The following is a 13,289-nucleotide window of genomic DNA, read 5'->3' as shown; positions in this document are numbered from 1 at the left end:
TTATTATACAAAGAATATTCTTGGATTTCAGATTTAGCCACTCGTACCTTTTTTTTTCTTTCTTCTTCCTGTAACTCTCCTTCGCAGCACTGTTGAGTCATTTGTGCGAGAGCGTAAATGTATACATCAGCAGTTTTTATTTTTTTTCTTCCATATGCCGACTCATCCTCTTGAGTCGGCAAAAGTTAAAAGACACAGTAATAATAGAAATATTACAATTTAAGCGCCAATGCTGCTTAACATTGTGTTCTCCAAAAGCAAAGTGCATTCATCATTCTTAAGGAGACAATAGTTCAAACGGCGTTTTCAAAACATTTGAAAGACAAAGTGGCTGCACGCGCGCACACACACACACACACACACACACACACACACACACACACACACACACACAGTGCGTTGCTCCGAAGTGCGCCGTTAAATCAAAACGGTTCATCACGCCGGCTTCTTGTTCCTCCAGCGTGCTGGCGTACGGCAGCGTGGACACGGCGGCTCAATGCCTGCGGACCCTGCGCAACCCGGAGGGCTGCCCCGTGCTGTGCCTGAAGCACGCCGCCCGCTTCCTGTTCGCGGGCCTGCGGAACGGGTCCTTGATGGTTTACGGGAGAAGCGACAGCGGTAAGGTGCCTCCTGGGTTGTTGGGGCGGGGGGGCAGAAAATTATTAATAATAATTAAATAATTTGCCTGTCAATGTATTTCTACCAAAGGAAATCTAACCCAATTAGAAAAACAGGGTGTATTTTTTTTAACAATACATTATATTTATTGATCCCTTTTTTCTTGAAATGGACTAACTTAGAACGGGACTTCAATGAAAACCTATTTTTTTTCCTTACACAAATAAAAAAGTGCTGTCTCTCCACGCATTATAAATTCACGACGCCGCTCTGCAGAAAGCGTCTTTTGCGTTAAAAATCAAAATAATGTTGAATAATTTGACATTTATAGTATTTAGTAATGTGATAATAATTTGACGCTCTTATCCCTTCCCCTTTACGCCGCCGCGCCCGACTGATTTTCACACCTCTTAAGTATGAAAATAACATGTGGTAGATGGCACGCCATGTTCAGTCAGGGGGCGGGGCTTCACAGGGGGGGCGGGGCTTCACGCCATCTCAGCAGCACAATAGCTCTCCAGGCTCTTCTTACCTGGCCCCTCAGTATGTCAGCCCGCCTGCCTTCCTTCCTTCCTTCCTCCTCTCTGCTCCCGAGCAGATCGGATGATTAATTACACCAAGCTGCTGCGTGCCGATTACATAACACTATTCATGTTTTGGATATGGAAGCCCGAGAGCTTCTGGAGGGTGCCGGCACATCTGTTAAAGATGGGTGCCCTTGACTAGCGGTGCTGCTGTCTAAAACAGCGGTTCTCAAATGGGGGTACGTGAGATCTAAAAAATATATATATATTTAAAATGAGCATCCGTTGAAAAAAAATCAAATTTAAGTCCAAGTTCCTGAACTGAATTGTATATATTCTATATTGATGGCACAATGCTGCGTATTACATCCTTTTTTTTTCCAACCCAAAATGCTTTGCACTGGTTAGGAGGTCCTCACCCCTGAAAGGTCGAAGAACCACTGGTCTCCAAAAAAAAACTGCTCTGCAGCAGCCAGGAAATGCCACGGCTTCAGTCCAGCCTCGTATCAAAAGGCGCATGAATGCATGCCGCACATTGTCGCTCCGTGATTAATGCGCTCCGGCTTTCGTTCCCCGAGATATGCGCGGCGGACATCATGTCAACAATGACAGTGGTTTGCGCGGCGAGGCGGAGAGAGCTTTTCTGTCGTCCCCCCCACCCACACCCCCGCTGCGTTAAAGAGGGGAAGAAGTGGCGGCTCAGGGACCCGGAAGGGACATTTTTTTTACAAGAGTGCGTTTTTGAAAAGCTAAAAAAAAAAAAAAGACCTTTTTAGAACATGCCAAGCAATTAACCCGTGGAAGTCAGAAGGCATTGTGAAGCCATTCTGCTATGAAAGGCAGAAATAAACAACTCGAAATGTTAATTAAACGGATGGGTGCACTCTGTTCCCTAATTTTGCTTCATTAACGCACAGCAAAAGGAGAAAAAACGCTTATGTAATTCACTTTAAAATGTGCTTCTGTGGGAGCTGCGACGCGCTTAAGAGTCAAAGGGAAAAAGAGGGGCTGCTTCCTTTTCACACTGGCGGAGCAAAGAGAGAGAGAGAGAGAGAGAGAGAGAGAGAGAGAGAGAGAGAGAGAGAGAGAGAGAGAGAGAGAGAGAGAGAGAGAGAGAGGACTCGAGTGGAACGTAGATTAAAGTGTGCACCGACTCATTAGCACGGGAGGCAAAGGTACCATTATTGTGCTGCACAGTGTGATCCAAATGGCAGTCCTCTCTCTCTCTCTCTCTCTCTCTCTCCACCCCGTCGCTGCCGTATTCGCTCGACGACGTTGGAGAACGCTGCGTGATTGTTCCCCGGCTCAACATGTGAAGTGTTCAGATAGAAGCAGTTAGCGGTTGTTGTTGTTGTTGTTGTCTTTTTGCACTTTCGGCTCTCTTGCGAAGAGGTTTTTTATTTGTTGTTGGTTAGATGCCTGAAATAAGGTCTGTGGTTACCACGCGCTGAGGAGAGTTTGGCGTTTTGTCCCACGACATTAAACACGTCAGTAAATTTACCTTGGTGTGAATTAAGCTTTTACGTGTCTTTAAAAAAAAGAGTGTGTTTTCGTATGCCGCGTTCACGCCCAAAAAAAAGGGTCGCGAATATTCGTAGGTTTATTCGCGTCGTATCGCGCTTCATTCGCAAGGTGGCTTATCTCCGTGGAAATAGTTATCAGTTCCGCCATCCACCACGGAAGAAATAACTACTATTTCTGCTTTATACTTGTTGTGGACATCCCACAAACGTGGGAACATCAAACGCCCTCGTGTCTGGATTCATAGCATTAATATCATATATATATATATATATACAAAACATCACCCGTAGGCTCACACAGCTCGGGGACTTTCACCGACTACGTCTCGATAACTGCACAAATACGTCGTCCCTGCTGCACTCTAGCCAGGGACTGGAGGAGTTTTGAGCAGTGCATTGTTATTTCGTTCATTGTATTTTATTTATTCCCCCTCCAGATGATTTTTGGGACCCGGACTCCAGCAGATGTGTAAAACTGGGCTCAGAACCAGTGCGGACGCTGCTGGCGTTGGATGACTCGGTGTGGGCGAGCTGCGGTAACTCCGTCACCGTCGTGGACATCTCCGGCCTCGGCACTCAGGTAAACGACTCCAAAAAAAAAAACAGCATCAATTTCCATCAAAAAGAAAAAAACGGCATCCATTTGAGTAAAATTGTGATAATTCTATGTCATTTCAATGGATATTTCCTCCTTACGAGGCGAAGCAGTGACGCTGACTTCAAATGATAAACGGAGAGACGCTGTCGATCCAAGTCAACGCTGCACATTTTCTAAGCGTGACTCATTTACCCTAAAGGAACACTGCACCCCCAAAAGAATACAAAAACAGAGCGCGTTCTTGATGAATCGTTTAGCGCCAGCAAAACAACATCAAACCCTCCGCGCACAAGTCGGCCGCGTTGAAGCGGTTCTAAAACTCGTTCTTCAAGGAAACGTGTTTATAGTTCTTCCATCGCTGCTTACAAGGTCAAATCCGCCCACTTCTCTGGCTGCTAAGTATTCAAAGTCTTCACTAAAACATGTTTCGAAGGCCTAAATGGACGAGTTCAAGATCCTTTTATTCATGTGTTTCTTTTGTTTGTTTTCTGCGGCATGTGAGAGAAAAAAAAAAAAAAGTTTTCTTCCATTTTTGTTCTTTTCATTTTCTGAAAAAGGAAAACAAAAAATAATATATAAATTAAAAAAAACACAGGGAGCCGGCATTGTAATCTTGCGATGCCATGAAGATTTACAGCCTGGAGCCGCGTGCACGGACAATGAATCCCAACTATTTTTTTTTTTTTGTTGAGATTCTTACAATGTTTGCCGGAGCTCCCGCACACGAATACACTTCATCTCGCTGCAGCGCTGTGAGTTATGTCACGCTCGCCATTATCTCCAGAAAATCCGCCCGCTTATTGTCTGTGTCACGCTTTCAAATATTTTTTTTTTTTTTTGGTGTGTAGCAAGTCATTCTCCGAGGTGTTCGTCGTTAAGAGGTGCACAAGGCCGTGCGGAGACAATCGTGAATGACAGACAGACTCCTCTGGGAGATGTTAATATGGTATTCAGATACCGAACTGCAAACCATTACCATTTAATTATAGCTCCCAGATGTGATTGTGCGTAGCTGTGTTAATGGGTAAGCTGGTACTCACAGATGTTCTGGTTGACGTCATATGCCAGATATGAAAATCAAAAAAAAAAGAAGAAGTAGAAGAAAAGGTAGTTGAAAGAAAGTTGCATTAAAATACAAGAATCAGCTGACGAATCCGGACGATCGGAGGCAGCATCCTGTCCGCCTCAGGATCCTCAAAACCAGGGACGTCTCCTTTTGTATCCCTTCACCTCTTCCTTCCCCCCCCCCCCCCCCCGAGCTTAATCAGCTGGATGGCCACGCCAGTTCGGGTTCAGCGTCCCTCCCACCAAGCTTATGGGGTTCAGCGGTTGCTCCTACGCTATAACCTCGTCTTGCTCACTAATATGGACTCGAGAGGGCTGACTTCACAGGGGCTGCGGTGCGTATCCGGGATCTGGAGAGGCAAAGCTTTGGCACCTGGCGCGGAGCGAGGCCAGCAGGGTCGCGGACTCGCGTTCGCCTCACTTTTTAAAAAAATTATTTTTCATTATTGAAAAAGTTCCACCGCTTTGTGAGATTTGCTGCAGTCTTGAATCATTTGTCCGTGACACCGAAGCCCGACGCCCGCCAGTCGAATGAATCTAGCCGTCTACCCTGCGGCTAGATTCATTCTCTTATTTTTAAAGCATCCGCAGTCGACGCTTTGATGACACGGTGTTATTTAAATATAACCTTTTCTGTCTGGTTTTTTTTTGGGGGGGGGGGTAAACACTGTGCGACTCACTGTGTGGTGGAGATCGCCTGCAACAGAAACCAAAAGTATCATCATTGCTGAAAAATGTGTCTGTGTGTACTCTCGGCTTTGTACTCTTTGATTATTTATACTTCACCCCGGGGTGGGGGGGGGGGGGGGGGGGGGGGGGGGTTCATGAAAACCATAGTGCTGCTGACAAAACCTCAGCAATAGAATCCCTTGAAAAAAAGAGCGAGATAAAGATAGAAACGCACACAACGACACCGCCGATGTGTGGCTGGTGTAATGTTTACCAGCCGTTTCACCGCGTTAGCCGATCACAAAACACCGCCGAGCCTGATGGGAATTGAATTAGTTTGGCAGGTATTTGGATTTTTTTTCCGATAGAAAGATGTCACTAAATGTATTAGGATTCATTTCCGATCCTCGCCGCTGATCCGGTTTTCCCTCCGAGGCACCGCCCCGGGGGGGGGGAACCGTGAATGTCTGTTCCCTAACGTGGTGCCGATCCATCACGTCGGGGTATTCTCATTCGAAAAGAAGTCAAGGGGGTCACTGTAGTCATTAGGTTTTTATCATCTGTGGGACCGTGAATGTCTCTACTAATTTTCATGGCAATCAAGTCAGGATATTGTACCCAAAGTGACGGATTGACATCCCTACCGCCGACCTCGTAGAGGTGTTTCAGGGGGTCCTGAACCCCAATTCCTGCTATTGGTAGCTCTGATTTGGCCTGTATAATGTACAAAAAAAATCAAATTAACCAATAAATCAATAAAAAAACATCTGGGTATAACCAGTAAAATTGCAAAATGACAAACCCAATTTCACACGATGGGGATTTCGAAAACAACTTAATTGGTGGAGAAAAAAAAAAATAAGGAAAACCATCAAACAAATCAAATACCTTTCATTTTATTTTGCAGACAGCAGGGGCTGATTTGATGCTAATGATGCGGCGCTTTTGTTTGTCTGATTTGACATAATTGCGCTAAAAAAAAAAAAAAAAAACCACTAACATTCCAACGCCATTTATTTCGGCGCATCTCGGCTCTTGTTTTTTTTTTGCTGAAGTTTCAAATAGCCAATTTCTTTCCCCACCGAAACTGTAAACACTCCGTGGGAGTCTGGCTCACCTGGACAAAAACCTTAACAAAGTAGGACATGCGCGGCCATACGGGCTTTGATCAGTACTGACTGGCGGGCCCGGTTGCTTTCCTCTTCCCATTACTATTCCTTTTTTCTACCTGCTCGCTCCCATCACTCAACTCCCTCGGTACGCGGCCCGGCGAGGAGCTCAGGAAAGGACACAGACACCTTGTCACCTGGTATAATGAAGGACTAATGAGCTGCTCAGACCCGTTGGAGTGGGTTTTTGCGACTTCAGCTCCGCTGTTATTTCCCTGCTGCCGGTTGGAGGGATGCCGCTGTTGGAAAAAGGTCACATGACTCCTGTCAAGCTCCGCTGACCGCCTCATCTCTGCGAAGCAGCGGCTGGATCCAGCGGGCTAATACCAGGTTGTTGGTCCGGGGCAACAGCGGCGGCTTGTACTTATCCCGCATTTGACACGGAGCGACAAGCTTTTTTTTTTTTTATTTTTTTTTTACAGCCTCTAAATATCTGGAGAATTCTAGTTTGCAATATTGGCTTGAAATGTGATTTGATATTTGTGTAAAAAGAAAAATATATATATATATATATATATATTTCTGTGTCAACACTATATACACAGTTGGCTTCCCAGAATGCCTTCCAGGTGCTTTAAGACATATGGTAAGCAAGATGGCGTCCACCAAACGCAGCATGTTCAGCCACTGACGAGCCAGAAGTCTCTTTTCGAGCGTCAATGTGATTAATGTGATCATCACGCAGCATATACAGCACACGGTGGCCGTGGTATTCTTTACGAACGCGTCAACGTATTTGAAATTGCAATAAGGGGCTATTGGTTGGAGAAATATGGCTATTTGAATTTTTTATTAGGGATATTACATTTTTTGGAGCTGAGGAGTCAATTAAAAGGGGAAAACACATCAAAGGCTTTCAACCCTTTTCCCTAATTTTCCAATTTCCAACAAAGGAGGACCCACTGGCAAGGGCACACAAACAGGTGGTAATCCCTGTCTGCCAGGGAGGTGTGTGTGTGTGTGTGTGTTTAGGAGGGGGGGGGGGGGGGGGCATTCTCATCGTCACTCACTCCCTCTCACTGACTAATTGGCAAGCCTCGTGCACCGACAGCGATACGGGTTCCAAGACGATGCTCAAACCAGCCCTGTGTCACGCCGCGGACCGCAGGGGGGGGTGCATGTGTTGCCGTGATAAGGCGCGTTGCATTTATTTCAAGCTACTCATTAACTGTGTGTTTACCCCCCCACATACACACACACACACATTGTGCTCTTAAAACCAGGGGAATGGTGAAAAAAATATGCCCCGTGTGTCAGAGACTTTGTCAATTACACATTTCGGAGGCACAGTTCAACTTTATTTAACAGAAAGAGTGGAGCACGTTCACTAAACAGACAAAACCCGGAGAGTTTACCCCCTCGGTTTACCACGGTTTTCCTGTTTTATCTCACCTGCTATAAAATCATAGCCCATTACTTCCCGTGTGGCTTCCTTCATGATGCCAATTGTTCCTTCTTTCTTTCTTTTTTTAGGAAAGAACAACGTTAAACTAGCTAATTAGTTAGCAATAAAGCGTATAAGAAAACGGTCTGATGGTGACAACTACAGTACAGCTTGCCTCACACATTTTGTGTACACACACACACACACATATATAGAATACATATAGCCTCTCTAACAATAGCTCTAAACAGATTATAATGTATAATCTTCTAAATCAAAGCGAGTATTTATTTATTTTTGGAGTGTTCTGAAGCTTTTGCTGTCAATTATATTTTTGCGTGTTCGCCACGACCGAATTTGATCCATTTACTGTTCATCAGACCGCAAATGAGACAATGATTATCCGGCCGCCTTCACTTCCCGTCGCTAGGACGACGAGTTGCTCGGTATGAAGAGCAAACGAGCTGATGATGGATGGGACTAAACTGGGAGGATATTGCACCACTTACTTTGAAACTCATGTCAGTCCGGATGAAGGAAAGTCAACGTTACCTTTTAAGATGTGGCACAGACGGGTGATCCGAGTCACGAAAGACCCAATTCTATGCTAATTAATGACAATTTCACACAAAATGTCTTAACAGGAGAAAAATGACGAGCTCATGACAATTTGGACGGACGTGGGTAACATTGCAGTTCGCCTGCCCACCCAAACTTTATGTGCGAACGTCGATGCGTCTGATGTATCTTTCATGGAGAGTCACGTCGCGGCGTATACTTTATTCACACAGTACAGAATATGTTTTTATAAGCCATGTGGGACTGGGGGGGTGGGGGGGTGGGGCGTGGCCAGATGGTTAGCATCACTGTTATTGTTTCCGTTTACAGACGTTCGAAGTCCACCCGGACCCGATGATCAGCGTGGCACACATGGCGTGCGCCGGCGGAGGCGTGTGGATGGCGTTCTCGGAGGGTTCCTCCATTCGTCTCTTTCACACCGAAACGCTGGAGCTTCTGCAGGAAATCAACGTCTCGACGCGCTCGACGCTGCTGAACACGGGTACTCACACGCCACACTCCGGGGGGCGGGGGGGGGGGTCAGCCTCCATGCTGCACTGATGTGTACAAACAAACAAAACAAAGCTACAATTGGCACAATTTATCGCTTTAAAATTGCACGTTGCGATTTACTTGAGTTACACCCAGGATGGTGGTCTCGTCTCGTGCAGGTCGACCTGAATACATATCCATCTTAGGCCTTCACGAAGCCATGATGGAGCCACGGGTATTAATAAAAAGGAATTAAAGTAATTTAGCTGCGGTAAAATGGCAGCCGTAAAGATTTTCAGACAAAAGGGTTCCCATGGAAACGCTCGTCTTTCTCTAAATGTCCATGCGTCACATTTTGCCTCTTTTCCCTCTGTGGCTCCCTACTTATCATCACCTGTTTTAGTTCATATTTTTTTATTTCTATGTCTCACTTCCCCCCCATAGCCTATTACTTCCTGTGTGGCTTCCTTCATGATGAATTAAATATTTGCCAGTGTTTTTTATGAAAGAACGACGTTAAACTAGCTAATTAGTTAGCAATAAAGCGTATAAGAAAACGGTCTAATGGTGATAACTACAGTACAGCTTGCCTCACACATTTTGTGTACACACACACATATATACAATACATAAGATATAATATATATAATCTTCTAAATCAAAGCAAGTATTTAAACATACATCGTGAAAAGGATAACATTTAACATTTTTGGCGGTCTACGCGTACTCGGGGCTCAATTATATTTCTGAGCAAGAAAATCCTAATCGGACTTTTAAATAGTAGGAAATGGACATTTGCAATCCGTGCATCTGGATGCGTGTCGTACACCATGCTGTTTGTTCAAAAGGAGTCTTAAAGGAGAGCGGACTCCCATGGCCGGTGACCCTGAGGTGATTCTCACGCAGCACCAGCGCTTCCCCTTGAAATATGCAGCCGATTTTGAGAGACGGGTGCCGGCCTCCAGGCTCGGCCCTGGTGGGGGGGGGGGGGAGGAGTTCACGTCTTCAGGGTCCACAAAAGGGGGAAGGTGTATCTTTGACTCGAGTTGTGATTTGTTGAGCTCACAAGAGAAAAGAGGATCACTGCACATGAAATCCTGATAGATTCGTTCTATCAATGAGTCTCGGCGCCTTCTCCTTCTCCTTGACTTATGCCAGGACATGCAGTAATGATATACCCCTTAATCCTTTACCCCTTAATCCTTTTCCCCTTAATGTGATTTATACTCAACGGGGAATCCCAGTTGCAGTAAACAACAGAGAAGTTTCTGCTGGTCTCCTCTCCACTAATGTCTTTAATAGTTCTGTCCTCAGGGTGAAAAAAAAATAATACTCCAAAAATAAAGTCCTCGGTGACATATCACAGGGAAACATTTATCTTTGGAGACATCTTCTTTTTATATAACCTCCCCCCCCCACGACACGCTGAAGAGCGTCTGTGTTGCTGCAGAGAAACGGAGGCGCGAGAACGCTCGCGGTTAAACTACGACTCCTTCATCTCAAGTGCGTTTGTCATCATCCTTCTTTATCTCTGCTAAGACAATAGCTGGCGCCCACGTCTTCTGACTAAACGTCACGGTAACCCGACAAGCAGGTGCTCACTCTCTCGCCGAGGCTCTCTAACCACAGGACGAGACCGACTCTGAGGCCGATGCGAGCAGGTGGCAGGCGTTTTTTTTTTTTTTCGAGATAAAGGACCTTTTTTTTTTTTGTCTTTCTTCTTCCAATGAACGGAATTAATTAATGACACCGTTGAGCCACTTTCGATCATCATAATCTGAGCATGACGCAGAACAAACATGTAAATACAGCTACCGCGTGTAAATGAGCGTTCTCTGAGCAGCGATCACTGTAATTCAATTACGGTTGCCGTGGTTATTATGGTGAATGGTTGTATAGATAACTAGGCAACAATGGGAGCCAAGAGCTGAGGGACCGTAGAAGGAATGCAAAAAATGAATCCATACCAAACAATGTTTTTTCTTCTTCTCTCCAGTCCTTTTGTTAAGTGGAAACAAAGGATATGCATGTATAATAAGAACGTGCTTTTATTCTTTCCCCCCCCCCCATCACTAATGCAGTGCCACAAAAAAAAAAAAAAAGGTGTTCCGCAGTGGAAAGCTGCACAACACTAAACACAAAGCTCGCATCATGCTCTCTTTCACAGGACGGCAATTTTTTATTTTAACCTTGGAGGTCACCACCAGAGGTCACCGCCAGAGGTCACCGCCCGCTGCGACGTGAGAGGAAATCACCCCCGAATTACCCGATTTGTCACATTAACAGAGAAGTTCATGAAGAACCAAAACCAATCTCATCCAATTATAACTACGATTAGACCCAACAAATGAGGCCTGACCCTTTATGAACCTGCATATGCATATGCATATGCATATATATATATATATATATATATAAATATATATATATAAGCCCCTTCTCTTGGTCCGCCCCGCTTAGCAGTTTTTTGACCACATTAAAAGTTTTATTTCTTGAAGGTTATGCAAATATGGATTGAAGCAGCATATTTGGTTAGATAAAAACACGTTGGGATTTCATGACATTTAGACTTTAGGAAGTCAGATCCACTGGAGACTTATTCTCCAAATAGTATGATACCAATAATATCATCCTTTAAGATAGCAGCCTGCACTCTATCTTAAACTATATGGTAGAGCCCTAAAAATATATTGTATGTCTTTTCTGGAAATTGGTGTGAACCCCCTCCGACCCGATTCAAGCCCCCGGGGTCCGTTTGTGACCAAAGCCCGGCAGGTGTGTGTGTGTGTGTGTGTGTGTGTGTGTGTGCACTTAGGGCATTATTTATGTCTGAAGTCTCTGGATCTTTTAGACCGTCTGTCCAATAAAAGAGAACTTCCCTGCATATCAGTGTTGCTGTAACAAGTAGGAGGTAAAAACAACAACCTTGAAGCGCGATATATCCAAACCACTTCCGTCTGAAGCAGAGAAAACAGAACAACAACCTCTCGGAGTCTTGTTTCCTGTACGCGATACTTTGTGCTTTTCCTTGAGAGTTTTTTTTTTCTTCTTCTTTCAAATGGGTCACGAGCAAGTAGACAAAATCCAATTTTTCCCCCCATTCTTACGTAACCGCAGAGCCCTGGGTGGCTGTGCACGTGCATGTGTTAAGCTCGTCAAATCACAGATTGATCACAGAGCTTAGCGCTCACCCAAAGCTAACACCGACAACCAACAATCAAAGTGTGTTTACTTTTTTTTCATCGTGCCAGGAACTGTACAGCTTCCAGAAATAGTGTTTTTTGGAAGAACCTCTGGAAAGAACCACATCAATGAGAGTTCATAACGCACTCTCTAGAAGGCAGAACATCCCATCGTTTAGTCGACGTCTGTAGATCCGTCATCGTGGAGCAGCCGGTGGGGAAGAACTCAAAATCCATTTTTCTGTGGTTTTTTTTGGTTTTTGTTTTGCAGGTCAAAAGAGCATGCGAGTCACGAGTCTGCTAATTTGCCAGGGGCTGTTGTGGGTGGGCACCGCCCAAGGCTTAATTATCACTCTTCCGGTTCCCAAACTCGAGGGCATCCCCAAAATAACAGGTACTGTTGAGTGAACGGCCTCTGGAGCGTTTGTTTTCATGACTCTGCACTGACCATTATTCAGGCCGCACTTCACATTTTATCCTGTGGCTCTGCGAGTATTACCTGGCAGGCGACACACACATCATCGTGCGTATATATTTATATATATATAATGTTGCAGGGTAATTTAAGAAAACTGCCTGCGAGCGTTTTGTTAATGATGCCAAGTGAATGAGGTTGTTTGTTTTTCCCCTTCTACTTTAGCTCACAGACCCTTTTTTTAGTTCATTGAATACTATGTAAACACAGTACACACACTAGCGACTAGTATTACTGTTTAAAATACAGGTAACTGACATAGAGTATGATCCAAGGGTCAAGTCATAATCTCTTTTAAGTATGACTGACAATGACATGACCTTGGCCCAGTACAGGAGCAGTATGTATTGCCTCTCTGGATGATATATCATTTTAATATGTTTTATATATATATATAAATATATTAATAATATATATATATATATATATATATATTTTTTTTAATTATATATATATATATATATATATAATATTGTTTGTTATATATAATATATTTATATATATACATATTCTATATTTATATATATAATATTTTTTGTTATATATAATATATATATATAAATATATATATATATAAATATATATATATATATATATATATATATATATATATATATATATATATATTATATATATAATATAGAATATATATATTTTCTGCCTGCGTCCGACAGGAAAGGGAATGGTCTCTCTGAATGCACACTGTGGGCCCGTGGACTTCCTGGTGGCCACCAGCAGCGGCCTGTCCCCTGAGCTGCTGAAGAGGGACTCCGTCGGGGACGGCCCGGACTCTGCGTTCGGGGGCGAGGACCGCAGTGACACCTCCTCCCAGGAATCCCTGCAGCAGTCCTACCAGGGGGAGGGGCGGGGCAAAGGACGCGGCGTGCTGCTGCAGTACAAGCTGCGCTCCACGTCGGGTCTGCCCGGGCGGCCGTTGACGGCGCTGGGCGACGAGGCGTCGGACTCCTCCCTGGAGTCTCTGGAGCACAGCGTGGAAGACGGATCCATCTACGAGCTCAGCGACGACCCGGA

The 13,289-nt window shown here is 44.5% G+C and overlaps 1 protein-coding gene across 1 annotated transcript in view; it reads left to right on the top strand.

The window, feature by feature from the left end:
• arhgef10la (Rho guanine nucleotide exchange factor (GEF) 10-like a) overlaps positions 1–13,289 on the top strand; it is a 93,997-nt gene that overhangs the window by 78,287 nt on the left and 2,421 nt on the right. Inside the window, exons 22-26 of the mRNA XM_034533264.1 lie at positions 461–618; positions 3,103–3,245; positions 8,439–8,610; positions 12,054–12,176; positions 12,932–13,289. The exon at positions 12,932–13,289 is cut by the window's right edge and continues 2,421 nt beyond it. Coding sequence (XP_034389155.1) covers positions 461–618; positions 3,103–3,245; positions 8,439–8,610; positions 12,054–12,176; positions 12,932–13,289 — 954 coding nt within the window. The remainder of the gene's footprint in view (positions 1–460; positions 619–3,102; positions 3,246–8,438; positions 8,611–12,053; positions 12,177–12,931) is intronic.

This window comes from Cyclopterus lumpus, chromosome 5 (assembly GCF_009769545.1).
Source record: "Cyclopterus lumpus isolate fCycLum1 chromosome 5, fCycLum1.pri, whole genome shotgun sequence".
NCBI lineage: Eukaryota > Metazoa > Chordata > Actinopteri > Perciformes > Cyclopteridae > Cyclopterus > Cyclopterus lumpus.
The sequence above is the reverse complement of the archived record's forward strand: the minus strand, read 5'-3'. Positions and strand labels throughout refer to the sequence as shown.